The sequence below is a fragment of the Lonchura striata genome, chromosome 1 (assembly GCF_046129695.1).
Source record: "Lonchura striata isolate bLonStr1 chromosome 1, bLonStr1.mat, whole genome shotgun sequence".
NCBI classification, from domain to species: domain Eukaryota; kingdom Metazoa; phylum Chordata; class Aves; order Passeriformes; family Estrildidae; genus Lonchura; species Lonchura striata.
The window spans coordinates 4,980,938-4,997,009 of record NC_134603.1 but is presented as its reverse complement, the minus strand read 5'-3'; the positions used below and the strand labels follow the sequence as shown (position 1 = coordinate 4,997,009).

At 37.5% G+C, this 16,072-nt stretch overlaps 1 protein-coding gene across 10 annotated transcripts in view; it reads right to left on the bottom strand.

Annotated features, from left to right (window-relative positions):
- Positions 1-16,072, bottom strand: part of PTK2 (protein tyrosine kinase 2) — a 187,770-nt gene that overhangs the window by 30,932 nt on the left and 140,766 nt on the right. For 4 of the 10 annotated variants that reach the window (XM_077781884.1, XM_077781887.1, XM_021532480.3 and 1 more), the window contains 7 exons: positions 13,825-13,908; positions 12,649-12,666; positions 9,048-9,104; positions 7,672-7,692; positions 6,530-6,627; positions 3,752-3,836; positions 896-996 (listed from right to left, as the gene is read on the bottom strand). In XM_077781884.1, coding sequence (XP_077638010.1) covers positions 896-996; positions 3,752-3,836; positions 6,530-6,627; positions 7,672-7,692; positions 9,048-9,104; positions 12,649-12,666; positions 13,825-13,908 — 464 coding nt within the window. The remainder of the gene's footprint in view (positions 1-895; positions 997-3,751; positions 3,837-6,529; positions 6,628-7,671; positions 7,693-9,047; positions 9,105-12,648; positions 12,667-13,824; positions 13,909-16,072) is intronic. The other 6 variants (XM_021532489.2, XM_077781881.1, XM_021532482.3 and 3 more) reach the window with 5 other exon arrangements.

Below are 16,072 nucleotides of genomic sequence, written 5' to 3'. Positions count from 1 at the left end.
TAATGTTTTAGAAGCATTAATTTTAATAATTAGTTTAACCTACATGTGCTAAAACAACTGTATTTAGCTCAGAGTGGCCACTATCAGTGCAGAATATTTGTCAGCTCTATTCCCAGCACAAGGCAGGCAGAACCTACTGGAAGGTGGCACTAGAGTGTCCTTATAGATCAAAACAAGGCTTTGAAAAGTGATTTGGGCACTGGAAAGGAAATCTATTGACAGAAAATAACTTCTCCACTACAGGTTTTTCTATCCATCCCTCCTATCCTCCTATTTTTTGAGGAAAATGTACTGCAGTTTGATAATTGCAATAACAATTATATAATGTTGTATAGAAATATTCTTGCAGCTCACATTTTTAGAAATGTGGCTCAAAGATAACTAATCAATTATAAAAAGTGAGATCTAGTTTTCTTTAAAGCATTCATCCAAAAAACATAATAATGAGGGAAGTCATCTTATATAGGGCCCCTGCTGCAGACATTCTACAGGAAAAAAACCCAAACAAAAACAGCATAAGAAATTCAACGTTTCAAGGAGAAATGCAGCATTACTCAGGAAGAATGTAAGATGTACAGTTTACTTCTGGAAGGTATGTTTGCAAATGCTGTTTAACTGATTATCACATTATTATCATCTTGACAAAGGTCATGCTCTCACTCTGGAACTGCAATTGAATGCTCTGAGAACTCTGACTAAATCACTCTGGAATGAGGTGATGCAGTTGCCCTGGTGGAGAAGGTCAAAAGCTGTCACTCCTGTTTCTGAGTCCATAACTCTGAAAAGGAGTATGATATCATGCTTGATAGCATGTGTTAGTATTGTGAAGTGTTTTTTTAGCCTTTCATGTGAGCTAGAAGAGAGGAGACCAGAGCTGCATGAGGATTTCTCATACCTCTCCAAGAGTACAGAGCTCCATGATTATCCAGACTGGGTTTTCTGTAATAACCCCAATGAGCTTCACAATGTGAGGGTGATCAAACTGACGCATTGTCACTGAAAAGGAAGTCAAAGAATTCAGTGCATTATATAAAACCTTTTTTAAAAATAATAAAACCCTGTTGGTTAAGCATTTAGCCCATGAGCAAAGAAGATAATCACAGGACTTCAAACAACTGTTGCAAGCAGTAATTTCTGGTCTTTCCATGTGCTGAGGGCAGGTAGAAACACTGATTACTTGAGCTGTGCTGTTCTCCACTCACAAAAATGCAAACTGCTGTGGAAGGTGGCAGTCAGGTCAGGCTCTGCCTCTCAGCCCTGGATCTGGTTATAAACATAACCTAAGTTAATAAAATAACCTGTCAAACCAGTGCACAACTAGTCAATCTGTGCCTTTCTACTGGAAGAGGAGATAAAATCAGTCTGTATAATTCAATTACTGGTAAAAACATGTTTGCCAGATTATGATATAGACAAAAATCTTATTTAATCATTACATAATTTTATTTTCCATGAAGTTACTTTCAGTCCTGGTAGCACAGCCACAGTACATTTTATGCAGTATGACACACGAATCACAGAATGGTTTGGGTTGGAAGGGACCAGCAAGACCAACCAGTTCCAATCCCCCTGCCTTGGGCAACGACATCGTCCAGCTTGGTGTCCCCAAGCCCCATCCATCCTGGTGCTGAACACCTCCAAGGATGGGGCAGCCACAGCTTCTCTGGGCAACCTGTGCCAGGGCCTCACCACCTCATCAAAGAATTGATCCTAAAATCAAATTTAACCTGTCCTCTTTCAGGTAAACCCATCACCCTTGGTCCTATCCTTGCCTTCCCTGATCAAGAGTCCCTCCCCATCTTTCCTGTGGGCATCCTTTAGGCACTGGAAGCCCCTCCAAGGTCCCCCCAAAGCCTTCCCCTTCTGCAGGGGGAACAACTTCAGCTCTCCCAGGCTGGCTCAGAGCAGAGATGCTCCAGCCCTTGGTCCTGCTCCAACAGCAGCAGGTCCCTCCTGTGCTGGGGATCCCAGAGTGGGTGCAGCTCTGCAGGGGGGTCTCACCACAGAGGAGCAGAATCTCTTCCAACACAGGCATGGCAAAACCACCCTTTCTGTGTCCTTGACAAACATCCCTCATTTGACCCTCCAGCAGCATCTCCTCCACACTTGCAGTTTGTAGTGCCAGCACAAATACACAGGAATTACCAAACAGCAAAGTCTGCCTCAAGTTAGCAAGAATAAAACCCATTTTCTTCTGCTTTACACCAATCACAAGCTAAAACCAGGAGGTGTTTTTGGATTTCTATTCTGATGAGCTCTGAATTATCTACTTCTGCACATGGATACACAGCAACTCCCCCTAGGACAATCATGTTTATAAGACAAAAAATTATAATAGTTTAGTAACATATCTTCTTGAAAAAAAAACTTTATGGGAGACAATATATTCTTTAAAATGTTACTGTTATGAATAATACAGGGAAAAAATGCAATAAAGCAAACATCCCTATCATTGACATAGCTTAAAACATTAATAAAAGGGAATAAATAACATGGTGAAATGTCATACAGGCAATAACAGCTGCTAAATCTTTTTCAGAATTGAAAACTCCACCACAGTCAAACCTCAAAATATCTTAATATTCCTAACATTAAAATATTAGGAAATAAATGTATTTATTCAGTGAAGTAAGCAACTGTTCTGAGCAAATTTGCAATCTGAACACAAGACAAAGGCAACAGATGGGAAATGGAATGAAAAAGAGAAAGAAGGAATGGCAAAACTACTAAATCAAAATTGAAAAGTACTATTTATGTGTCGACTACAGCAGCATTTCCTAATCTGTTAAACTTGAAGCATAATAAGGAGCATTCAATGAGCAATTATTTTCTACATTACCAGGAGACAGCAGCCTACCTTGTGACTGCTGAATTATTACTGTAAGCAATGGTATTTACTGCTCCAACAGATAGAAATGCAATGGAAAAAATTACAGTAATTTACAAAATATCTGACATTCAAAAATGAGACTCTATTAGCTATTACCACAGGTCTTCTGAACAAGCTGAAAAAGCTCCTTGAATAAAGGAAGAGTGAATAAAATATACTGTAACATCTGACCACAACCAATTACTTTACTGATAAAATACAATACCATTACAACATTTAGAGGTACACAACAGTAGGGAATAACAGGCAAAAATTAAGGCTTAAGTGCCATATCTTAATTTGCTTGCAAAACCGAACAATAGAGGAATCGGTAACTTTAATGTTCTTTAAAAAGTTTCTGTTCCTATTCACTCCAACAAAAAGCCTTCCTCCACACATGAAATGTGCTGCCTGGGGAATGCAACACTTGTGGGCAATTATTTAGGAAAATGGACTATTCTAGCATATATTTAAATTCTGAATTTTCAAAGCATATCTCTCTTGGACACAACATTTCTAGCAAGCACAACTGCCTGACCTTCCAAGGCAATAATCTGGAGAAAGTGCTGTGTTTTCAAATTCATTAAGGAAAAAGAAGGAAATGGAAGATCCGATCTAATGTTCCAAAACTGATTCTAAAGCCATGCAGGAGTAAGACATCACCACTCAATTTGGAAAATCAAAGAACCCACATCCGATCACACCCATGGGCCATGCAAGGATGTAGAGCAGTACCCCTGGCACGCTGTAGGAGGGGAAAACATCAGGCTATATATTAATAAAATATATACAGCAGTGTAAAAATTTTCTGGCACAGGTGGCCGCAATCTTTGCAAGGAGAAGTTACAGAAATGATCCCAAAAGAAGTTGCTTAATACTCACAGGCTTCTTGTAAGAATTTTTCTCTAACACTGTCTGAAGTGCAGTTTTTACACGTTTTGATTGCAACAGCCATAGCTGGATTTTCCTGAAAAACATTATTGAGAAGTAGCTGAAATACAAATCACCAAAAACTGCCCACCAAAAGTTGGCCCTTAGAATTGTGGCAAAACTACTTTGGAAGAAATTACTATTAAATAAAATGCCTTTAGCTGAGACATTACATGTGGAAAACTTCAGTGTTAGAATACCATTATAATCAAGACACCTTGCATACAGCATTTACACCTAATGCATCTTGGAAATATTTAATCTGTTTTAAATCTTGTTAAATTGTGGAAAAATTATGACAGAAGATGGTAAGCTTAACTGAATAGTACTGTAAACTTTTTGTGTTATAGTAACACTTTTTGTGTTATTGAGGACGGTAAACTCCTGACAATATTTGGCAAAACTAGAGGAAAGAAAGAGATATGTGCCTAAAAACCACACTTGGCTTATACAAGCAAGCAACCCAGAAAGCCAAACTAAGGACTTTTTGTGGCTCTTTCAGAGGAAAGACTGGCTGCAATTTTGAACTCAGACTACAAAGGAAAGTAAAACAAAGATTTTTACATATGTCAGATCAAGACTTTAAAACCAGATTCAAAGAACCACCTGTATTTAAAATCAAACGGACTTTCCCATCTGATTTCTCATCCTCTGAATACCCAGAAATGAGACGTTCTTGATGGGTTGGGATGGGTTTTAAAACTAAGCTTTTACATTAGGAATGGGCTTGTTCAAGGACCTGTATGTCCTCCTTCCAAGTGGGAAACTGGGAATGGTCCATTGTTTAATGGGCAATTTACACATGAACCTTTCCTCAAAATGCTACAGGACTGATGAATATCCTCATTCAATTTTTAAGGCCAGTAGAAAATGAAGATTCAGAATTACGTTCCATCTCTGCTCATGCTTGGTCTATTTTAAATCTATTTACTGACAAAAATTACCAGAATTAGAATAGTAATTATATTTTGCAGGATGAAGTGTCCTATTTTCGAATTTGCTCACAAGAGATCTTCAAGTTGACTTTGCAGGAAAATATTGATCTAATAATTTTCTCAAACATCAAATGCCCATAAACTAACTGAAAAGGCTGATGGTAAATCATGATTTTATTCCCTTATGAAACCAGGACTGAATAATCAGCATGGGGATGAGACCTCTGGATGCCTGCCAGATCCATCCCTCTCCCAGTGTTAAACATCAAGTTTTTGAAATATCCTTAAACCAACAGCAGCATCAAAGGGAAGACTCTCAGTGCCTGCAACCAGCAATTGGTTGGAAATAAATGTTTGATAAGGCCTGATATTGGGGTTTTGTTGATCTTTTGGTTTTGGCTAAGGAGATAAACCAGTGAGAATGTATTAGACTGGACACATTTTCTGTACTGAGCAGGAAATGGTTTTTAAAATGACACTTTAGGATTAATTCCACAGTTAACCAGCCTTTAAAGACAATCTTACTGGGATTGTTACAGCTGAGCAATAGGATGCTGTATCTATAAACCCATTTTCCATTCAGTACCCTACACTTGAGCCTGGCTGTGACCCTTCAGGAATACTGGAGAGTTGGATGCTGAATCAGGACTTTACAAGTGCAATGAACAGGGACAAATGGAATTTTTGAGATTCAGCTTTGAGCTAGCAGAGCAAAAGGCAAGGAATATCCCCTATATTTTTGCACTCAAGCTGAACATATAAAAGGGTACACTACCATGTTATTAGAATTAAGCTTACATTGATTTTAAGATTCCTTCTGAGAGTGTAAGTTACACTCTGTGACCAGAACATTAAAATTTAATGACATCACTGTTCTGTTTCACCTTCACATATCCCAATGTCTTAAATGAAGTACATTCTTATTAATAAAATAAATCCACAGGTGATTGTTAAAACCTCTCAACAAAGAATGCCTGAGTAAAATCCATTTTCCAATGCTCAAAAAAGAATGGAGACAGCTAACATTTTCAAAACAACAGCCCATAAGAAAAGGGTCTTTAATTAGTTTTACAGAGCCCTAGACTTATCCAGCATGCCCCAAGTGAGTGAAGCATTACTCCTTGTTACTTCTGTTAACTTGGACAGAATTAAATGAAAAATAAGAATCTCTCTCAATGTGAAGTATATCAGATGTGCTTTCTAAATAAGAGTATCAGACCAGACTTCAAACTTGCCTGAAACAGAACATCTATCCTTATTTACTTAAATATTGCACTGAAGATTATTTAAGCCACCTAACCAGCTGTTTCTGAAATTAGAACTAGATTACTGTCCACAAGAATTTTTGTATAATCTATAAAAAATTCCAACAATTTATTCTAATAGGAAATATTTATTTTATTAGGGGATTTTGTTAAAATCAACCATTTTTTTGCAGCTTTCTCTTGCTATCTTACACAATATTTTGACCTATTTAAACTTAAATCTTAGTCTTTCTAGAAAAAATCATGAGCATCATCTTAAATTACACAAGTCCTGCCAACCTCCCTGGTTTCACTGAGGTGACTCTTGTGCATTGGGATTTTGCTGGATCAGTGTCCAAGTATTTTGTATTTTATTTCAGAAAAACCTAGGAATTTATTAGGCTTTGTTGTGAGAGAGACAGCAAGATTGTCACTAGATCAATTTTTTATTTGTTCTGGAAGATTCAGACCAAGACCTCTAAGGAATATTCTTCTTTTTTTTTCAACCTAGCAAAGTTTTGTTGTTCATTTTGTGTGAAAATGAGGCTTACCGGGCTCATGTAAACTCCTTGGTGCACATCTCCAAACTGTCCTTCCCCAATGCAGCGCCCCAGCTCAATCCTCTCCCTTTGAATTTCATAATCTCTGGCTACAAGAATATAATGCACTTGAAATATTAAGTTTCTGCTGAAGGGCAAGGAAATAATCCACAAAACACAAAACTCAAAGTAAGTCACTCGAATGTCTCACATATGAAAAACTAAGATTAACATTTGCTGCACACCAACCTATAGAGATGCTGCACACACACAGTGGAGACCTCTCAAACCTCTCAAAAGTTTGAACCAAAGCAATGGGAAAAGAACTGTGAGGTTGTTAAATTAATCACAATGCACTTATTTCAGTGCAATAAACATAATTAAATGCTTTTTAATTACAGCTGGTGAAAGACAAAGCACACAAAGAGTTTAAGGCAACACCAATGATGTTAAACTCAGCACGCATCCCTTTGGCTGTTTGAGAGGACTCCACCACGTGCAGTTTTAGATTTTGGAACCATCAAAAAAGCCCAGAGAACTTTTAAAGAGGTAACTGCAAGAAAAAAATACAAGAACAAGAGGATGGCAAATAAAGACAGAATGAAACTGGAATTTTGAGTGCACTACACCTCTGCCAGTGTGTAATTGAATAAAATTGAGATGTTTGGTGGCCTTTTGCAATTTTGTTAAAGTCACAGTTTAACAGGCTGAGAATTTTACTGATAAAAATGGCTCAGCACTTCAGCAAAACATGTAATCAATTGCAATTGAATGATTTCATTTGCAATTTAATTGCTAGCAGACATGGAAAAATATTTCAGGAATAGAAGAAAAGCATGCACAGTATATGTTTTCACCTCTACTTATATTACTCAGAGAAAAAATTAGAACCAATCAGCTTAGAACTTCATAACCTTGACTTTGACATCATTAATACTACAGAAGCAATGTCATGTAGAGCTGGCTAACAAGGTGATAAATGCCTTTTTCATCTCTGATTTTAAGTACTGCATTTTCCTCTTTAAAATCCCAAAGCTAACTGGTTTAACTATAAATAAATAATGTTTATTAAATGAAAGTGAATAGTAAGCTTTAAAATTCCACATCATTCCAAACTGCAAGCATACAGGGATGGGAAAAGGGTCTCCTGTTACCTTCATCTATTCCATAGCTTTCTGCAGTGCAATTAAGAGAAAAATCAAATGCTTACTTAGATAGAGCTTCTTAAAATCAAAACAGGACAAACATTTTTCAACATTAAAAAAAAAAAAAAAAGAAATATACTGATGCAATTTAAAATTTACATTAGCAGAAGTCACAGGCCCATTCTTGTGATCTTTACTGACCCAGTCCTTTGGGAGCTGAACACTTGAGTCCCCTTCAATCCAGCAAAGCACTTAATGAATTCCCTCCACAGCCCATCTCATGGGTTTTGCATTGAAGCCATATTCAAGTGTTCAGCACATCTAGGGCTGGGCCCACAAGTGATTACTTCCATGTGAATTTAAATAAAAAGGTGTGTGGGGGAGGGGGAATAAATTATAAAAAGTTAATCTGTTAACAAAAGTAAAATATATTATTTGATCCTGAAACTATGTTAATAGAATACATAGTCACTTAACTGCAAGACATTAAAAATGCTCAGTTTATTTCTGGAAAACATATATTCTTGCTTTTCAAATACTGATGTTCAAATATATATATATATATGTTTTGTAAAACATATATTCTTGCTTTTCAAAGGTTTTCCACAGCCGTGGAAACAATGCTGTGAACACTGAAGTGAACATGAAACATTCTGCCTCATGGTGAGCTCAGAATTCTACACAAGTTCATGGTCTTTCAGCAGAATGTGGCCCCAGCTCAGCACCATCCTCCCCTCTCACACTGACCAAACCTGATGTTTTTGGCAGGATTCTGCACCAATGGATTGTCTGCTTCCAGAGAAATCCTTGGCTGCCCAAGTGCAACTGGAATTTCCCAGATGTAGCTTTTAAAATCAAAATATTGGACTTTCATGTTCAATTAACTGGCCTTGACAGTTTAGGATTATATCATAATTCAAACAGGCTGTAACACAAAATCCTTGTGGTGGCTACAGCACCACTGTTTTTACTTCAAAGATGAAGACTCAGCAGAACTTTGAATTTCTGTTTTTGTTCTTGAAGTCTTTCATCTTTAACAAAATTGCATGTGGTACAGTTGAGTGTTCCTTTTTCATGGAACTGGAGAGCACCACATCTGTCACAGAGCAAGGTGAGATACAGTCAGACAGCAATCCACAGAGCATGTTGTTTGCTCTCATCACACAGATCTTATCCAATCTTTAAGTGTTATGTTCAGCATCACAATAAAAAAAAAAAATCCACATTTTGAGACCAAAAAAAATGTTTCACTGTGAAATCACAGATAGCAGGAAAGCAGAACATTTTCTTTGCACATTCATTAAATAAGGCTGAAATAGTTCAGTCCCTGCTAAACCAAGGAAGCTTTTGGATAGGAAAGTTCCCAAGTTAACCATGGCACTTACTTGAGGGCATTGTGTAAGTGTCTTCTTCATCTATAATCTCTGCATAGTCATCAGTCTCTGCAAAGGGAGGAATTGAAGAGTTTCGGGAAAAGCAGATGAAAACAATTCTCCAGAACAACAACTCCAATGCACCAAGGCTGGTATGTCCCAAACCCCAAGCTCAGCATTGCTGGGTCACATTTAATACAGCATGACTAAAACTTGCTCATGCATAATTCATGATATGATAATGACCTTGGTGCCAACTGCATTACATCACATAGATGCACTCAACAAAGAAAAGGAAGATTTTTTTGTATTCAAAAAAGTTCAAGTTTTGCAACTGGAACCCATCTAAACTGTTGATTTAAAATATTTTTAACAGCAAATTGCATTGCAGTAAAGCCAAAACATTATGAATGAGTTGAAATGATTTACCTTCAGTTAAGTGTGAATAACAGTTAGCTATTCTTTATGTCAAACAAGCAGAGGACACCAATGATGTTCCAAGGCAGCTTCCCCCCACTGTCAGCTGAGTTATTTACCACAGAATCTTCTAGAGCATAAAGACCTTTTTAAGCCAAACTCTCTTCCCCATTTTTCTTACAATCTTCCTTGTTTAGTGGAAATTCAACACTAGTTTTGTTGTCAAGATTTCATGGACAGGTTTTGGAAAAAACTTCCCAAAATTTTCAGAAAAATAACTTCTTCCTCTGTTCAAAAAATGCAACTTTTACATCATCTGTTCTCAAAATGATTTAAATGGTATCAAGCCACATCAGAAGGTCCTTTCCTTGCCCTAAAGAACTTCCAGTGTGTGCAGGTCATTTCCTAAAGGTCAGATCAACTCCTCCAGGGGTTTTAAATCTAGTCCACAACAGTGGGTTCATTTCTTACTTCAAGGCTGTCAAATTCTACTCACCAACTTTAAATACAAAGAGAGGTTCTCAAAACTGAGTAATTTCCAAATCCATTGTGCAGTTTTTGTGGTTGATTTCAGGTGATAACACACTGGAAAGCCTCTGGAAGTCATTATTTCCTCCCTCTTTCCCCCCATCTGCCCTGGAGCACATGGATACATCCCTACATCTCCCTGGCATCATTTCCAGAGCCATGGCTTGGACTGGGACAAAGCCACAGTGAGTGGGAAGAAGGATGGGATGGTCCCTCAGCTGAACCCAGCCCTGAAACCAGAGCAAAGCTCATCAATTTTACACACACAGAGAAGCAAGAGGCTCAGTTTTCAGGCAAACTGAATATTCAACAATTAGGAAACTACAGGTTGCCTATAGTCTTTGAAGCTCAACACACTTCAGGGAGTAAGTGTAATTTTATAACCCTAGTTTCTTACTATTTAAATAAAATGGAAGCTGTTTTTTTCTTTTGAACTCCTGTAGGAATATGCCAGATAAAAGAAGAAGTGGGAAATTCCGTGTAATTTTAAATTTTGCTAGGCAATTTCTATATGGGACATAGCAAAACACAGTCACCTAATGAAAATGTAATAAATTATAAAGACAGTGCACAATTCTGAACAGGCAGAATACTCCAGAAGCACTTATCTCTTTCTTGGTATCTTATTTTCTTCCCCACATTATAAACTAATGTTTTTGTAAAAATAACCCTCAGTTTCATTTTTAAAAAAGCTTTAAAAAAAAAATCCCCAACATGATGGAGACAAATCACTCTGTTTCCCTCCAATATTGTGATAGGATTTTGTTGAAGCTATCAGAAAGTTCTTTGTGTTAGAAAATGGACTGGATGAAAAATACTGTAAACATATACCCAAGAAAAATTTTTGAAGTCTGGAAACCAAACTGGTGCCACTTAAAAGACCCCAAACTTTTCACAATAGGTTACAGAATAGTGCTGTAAGAATGTGATCAATGGCAGAGCTTGTTCATATCTCTATTTTAAATAAATGAGTTAATTCATACTAAAAGCACTCTCAGAACAGCACAGAGCACTTTACATGCTTTTGAGACATTGCCAAAACCATCATGAAACCAGAAGTCTTCATAATCAATCCAAATAAATTAAATGTACACCATTAACTACACAAATATTTCTTGTTCCACATTTAACACTCTGGAGAGGAATATATAAAAAATTAATTCCCATGTATGTCTGGCATTGTTTCTGGGAATTAGAGGAAAATTCAGTCCAGGCATCAACACTGGGCTCAAAGTGGTCTGGAACAGAGAGAATTGACTTCCTCACAGAGGGGCTTGGGCCCAGTATTATTCACAAATTGTTACTAAATCTCCCAGAACTGTGTCTGCTAAGAGATAGTCCAGAACCCGCATTTAATTTACATTTTACATGGATTTAATAAGAAGGCTCATCATGCTGCCCTCCTGCACTTTTTAAACCCAGCATCATCACTTGTTATGATTCTTGGAGATGGCAAAATGAACAAGTTGCTTTCAGGAATAGGTAGTGGTGCTCACATGCATGAATGAGCCAATCTGAGCTTTACTAAATCTGAATGCATTTATTAAATGTAGGGAGAACCATCCCAGGGTATTAAATATTAAATCCATAATAGCTAATTTGTGACCTTAGGCACATGTTTGAACTTCCCTTTTTCATAATTTTTCTCATTTATTAGAGGTTGTAATTTATAAAAGAAGGTAAGTTACAAGAAAAAGCTATGTAGGGGTAGTATCTGAAATATAATTTTTTAATTTATGACAGAAAAAACGTCCACTTGATGTTTAAGAAAAGTTAGAAAATCGTGTGGTATTATCTTTAGCTTATATCTGAAGGAAAGGAGATGAAAAGTTAATACACCCTCCTTCACATTTTACTGAAAGGAAGGTTGCAAGACATGATCTCTATTTCCTTTTAGCACTCTTGTTTGCATATTGCTTTTATGTCCTTTTAGTACCTCCTACTTAGAAGAATAAAGGTACACACACCATCAGTAGCAGCAGTTTGATTCTTTCCCAACATCAGATGGAATCCTTTAGAAAAATAGTCAAAAAATCTCTTCTAAAAAACCAAACTCCAACTTCTTTTCAGAAGTAAAAAGACTTTAAAGGGCCTCAGAAGTTAAATATTTTGTAGTAAGTTTCAAAGTCTTTAAAAGGAAACCCCAAACATTAAAATCTGTCTTTAAAATTATTAGTTTGAATAGCTGAAACCTGGTTAATATTCATGTATTCAATCTACATTAATCAATCTTGTACAACTTCTTTTAATGCAAGGAGCACTTTGATGCCTTTAAAGCAGTACTCAGGAGACTAATTTCTCAGGTGTTACACCCACTGATCTCACCCATTGACCAAAATAATGATGATGTAGCCATTTCAATCAAACTGGACACTTGCAAACCTCTAAACCTTCTCTGCATCATGCCACAAGCCTCATTGCAAACACATGCACCACCACATCCCTGTGTGTTTGAAATAGAATTTTTCCTTTTCCAATTCCAGTTTAGCAGAAAGCATTAGTTGCACAGCCTGCAAAGTACTGTATTTATCAGCTAACACCCAAAGCAGACCACTTTTTAACACTAAAAGCTGTATAAAATGTATTACTGAAATGTGCATTAAGTGGTATATGGTGATAAGAGTTGCATATTGCACGTTAGTAACACACAGACTAGAAAACATATTACCGTCCCCACTAATTTCATCTGCAGATCCAGGTGGCATGCAAGGAGAGAGAAAAAAGAGGGGGAGAGAGAGGGGACAGAGAAGGGGGAGGGGAAAATATACTATTAAATTCATGAGTAATCCATAAGTATTCAGACTGTAGTTATCTTATATACCTGACTCAAGAGAAACCAGAAAAGCAGCAGAATTTAAGACTTCTCACCTAAAACCCAAGGGACAGAGATATGCTCTAAGAAGCTTTTATGATGAAACAGAGTTAATGACTTTCAAACACAAAAGGTACACAAAAATTAAATTTGGAACTGGAACTAGTTCTTTTAATGCATTGTTAAAAATAGTCAATTTCTGGGTTTATTCAATACTTTAAAGCAGTTCTCCTACAGCCAGATGAGTTGGCTCAACTTGACTCTGCACATACACTGAGGATTTTGGATAAGCAGAGTTGGTGTTGATCCTTCCAGAAGAAATGCACTCCTGAGCTATCACCAAGACATGAGTGAGAAATGGAACCATCCAAGTTTTAATGACACAGAGCACTGTGCACTTGTACAAGGCTGAAATTTAAACAAGTGGCAAAAAGAGCAACTCTACGGGGAAGACTTCAAACAAACACCAGATTCCACGTGTACTGCAGCAGCTCTACTGCACCAAACCCCACAGCACAAGCTAAGGCAAATATTTTAGACAGTTTCTATAGATAACAGGAAATTCTTCTTACCCCTAATAAAGCCAAACTGGTCTAGATCAGTGCTGGACCAGTATGCAGCCAAAAGCATCGCTGTAGTCCATGTTTAATTCAAAGTCATCTCAGCTGATGCTTATTGTTGCTATTCTGTTTCATCTATAAGCATGCTGTGTCAGGGGTCCAAGAATTAAGTCAAAATATATTTACAAAAAAAAAAAAGATGGCAGACAAGGGCTGCATGACTGTATAAATAAAATAATTTAATATATTTGTCATTGTAGCATACGATGCTAGAAAACACATTCCCCATCAAAATGGGGACCAGCAAGCTGGTGATGCTGCACGAAAATCCAATTCAACAGCAGGAAAACGTAACGAAATTATTCTTGGAACTCTGTTTACCTGAGGCTAAAGTAGTTTACAAACAGTAACTGAGTTAGTATATTCAGCTTTTGGGTTAATAAGGCAGCCTAGACAAAGAGCAGAGCAGTACCCTTGGGCGGCGACTCATGGGCACAGAAGACGAAAGGCAGAAAGCGTCTAGCTTTCTTTACTTTATGCTGACAGTGATTGACTCCTTTACAAAGAGGCAAGAAAGGAAAGAGAAAAAAAAAAGAAACAAATTATTTGGAAATAAAAGAAAAGAGACTGAAGAGAACATCTACAACGAACAAACATAAAAGTAAAGGTTTACATTAAAATTCTGTATAACCAAACGAAAATACAAACGTCTCTGAAACTCTAAAGCATTTTTGGTACTTTCCTTCAAATTCCTTTCTACAGTAATTCGTATTTCAGTTTTTAGAAATAAGACTAGAAGCCATTAAAGTCAGATTATGCCAGCTATGTACATGATTAACAACAGAAAGAACATTTATCCCAGAAGTGCAACCTGCTTTTCCAAGTTTGCCATCTAAGTTCTGTCAGACTTTTGTGACAGCTATATTCCAGCTAAAGTGGCAGTCATCAGACTTAAACATGTATGTATTGACTCTCTGAACCCTTAAAACAACACAGAAGTATTTCAAACAGCAAGGTTACACTGAACAAGGGAAAACACTGTTTTCCTGGCTCCTGAAATACAGCATTGACAGATTTTATGATCTCCAATCTGGCACCAGAATCTTATTCCCAGTGCAGACCTGCCTTGCCAATGGATATTCCAGCTCTACAAGGACATCTGGGTGAACATGGCACCCTCACTACCCCCTTTCCCAGTCACCCCACTGCATGTTTTAGCAAAGTGCTTATCAGGAGTGCTTATGAGTAGGAAAAAATACAAAGATGCCACACAAGGTGAGAAAGAAGGACTCAAGATGACACACAGCACCTGAGGATATCTGCTCCTTTTATTTCTCTTGTTACCTGTTTGCTCCTCTCTGCTTTCCCCTTTTTCCTCTCCTCAAGGAAATATGAGAAGTGGTTTAAAAAGCCAATTAAATAAAAAACCTGCATCCTGGGGCTGGTAGCTTTTCACAGCCAAAACTCAGGAGTGAGGTCCAGCCACCTGGATGTTACACGGGCAGGGGATGCAGTGTTAAAGAGAAGCAGCAGCTACAGGGACAGTGAACCAGTGAGTGGTGGGAGGAGTGCAGGAATGGTAGAAAAGTAAAATTACATTTTAATAAAAGCAACTTCCACAACCAACAAAAACTACCATCATAAAAAACTGCTGCGTGACTGAGCAAACTGGAATCATTAATCTAGTGGGAAAATGTACATATCAGAGAGAAAGACAGAACATTAATCAGACTGAATGCTAAAAACTAAAAGAGGTGCAAGGAGAGGGGAAAATTCTAAACTAAGTCAGTGTATCAGTATTTCCATTTGTCTTGGTTTAAGACAATTTAAAGGGGAACACTCTGAGTTCTCCCCCTTGATACTCCTAAGGGACTTCTCTTCCTGACATCACATGACAGACAATTTTCAGCCCTGTCATTCTAGCACAGATCTCAGGTAACACTCATGAAAAGCTTCAGACATGCTATGAAAGAAAAGGAAAAAATACTGCAGCTGGTTTAAGCAACTACTGAAAAGGTGTTGACAGGAGAATGAGGGAACCCAACACTCTGTAGTGAAACAGAAGAACAGGTATAGAGTCACTGCAGGCAATGCAAGCCATCTAAAAGGGAAGAGATGCTTCAACTCCTGACCTGCCTGCTCAGGCTACAGAGCTCATTGAAGCCTGAAGTGCTGAAATGCTGCTCACCCTCACACTGATAGGTGGGTGGCACAAGCTGCTGAAACCTGACCAAACCTATTTCAAATGAAGGACACATTGCAAAGGTAAAGGTGTTTTTAATTCATGTGCATGCCCTGGTGCCCTGTGCTGGTCCAACTCTGCCCTTGCATTTCAAATTCTGCCTTTATGGTTTTCTGTCTGAAGTTTGTTCAACTGTTCTGCCACACTGAATGGAAGATGCTTTGTCTTAAAATTACCACATCTGCAAGTTTAGCTACAAAAGGAAGTTGATTCTAATGAATTTGTTTTAAATTAAAAAAAAAATAGAAGTTCTAACACTTTACCAGGAGTCTAGAGACTATCGTAACAAAATGAATAGAAGAATTTCCAACACTCCACAGCAGCTTCCAGCTGGTGCTCAAGAATGCTGCTGAAAACTGCATGGGACTTCTTTATTTATATAGTTCCTCTATGCAGTATTTATATCCTCTACTAAAATTATTGTGAAAAAAATAAAAAAAGGCAAAAATAAGGAAAAATATCACTTGCTGTGCAAGAA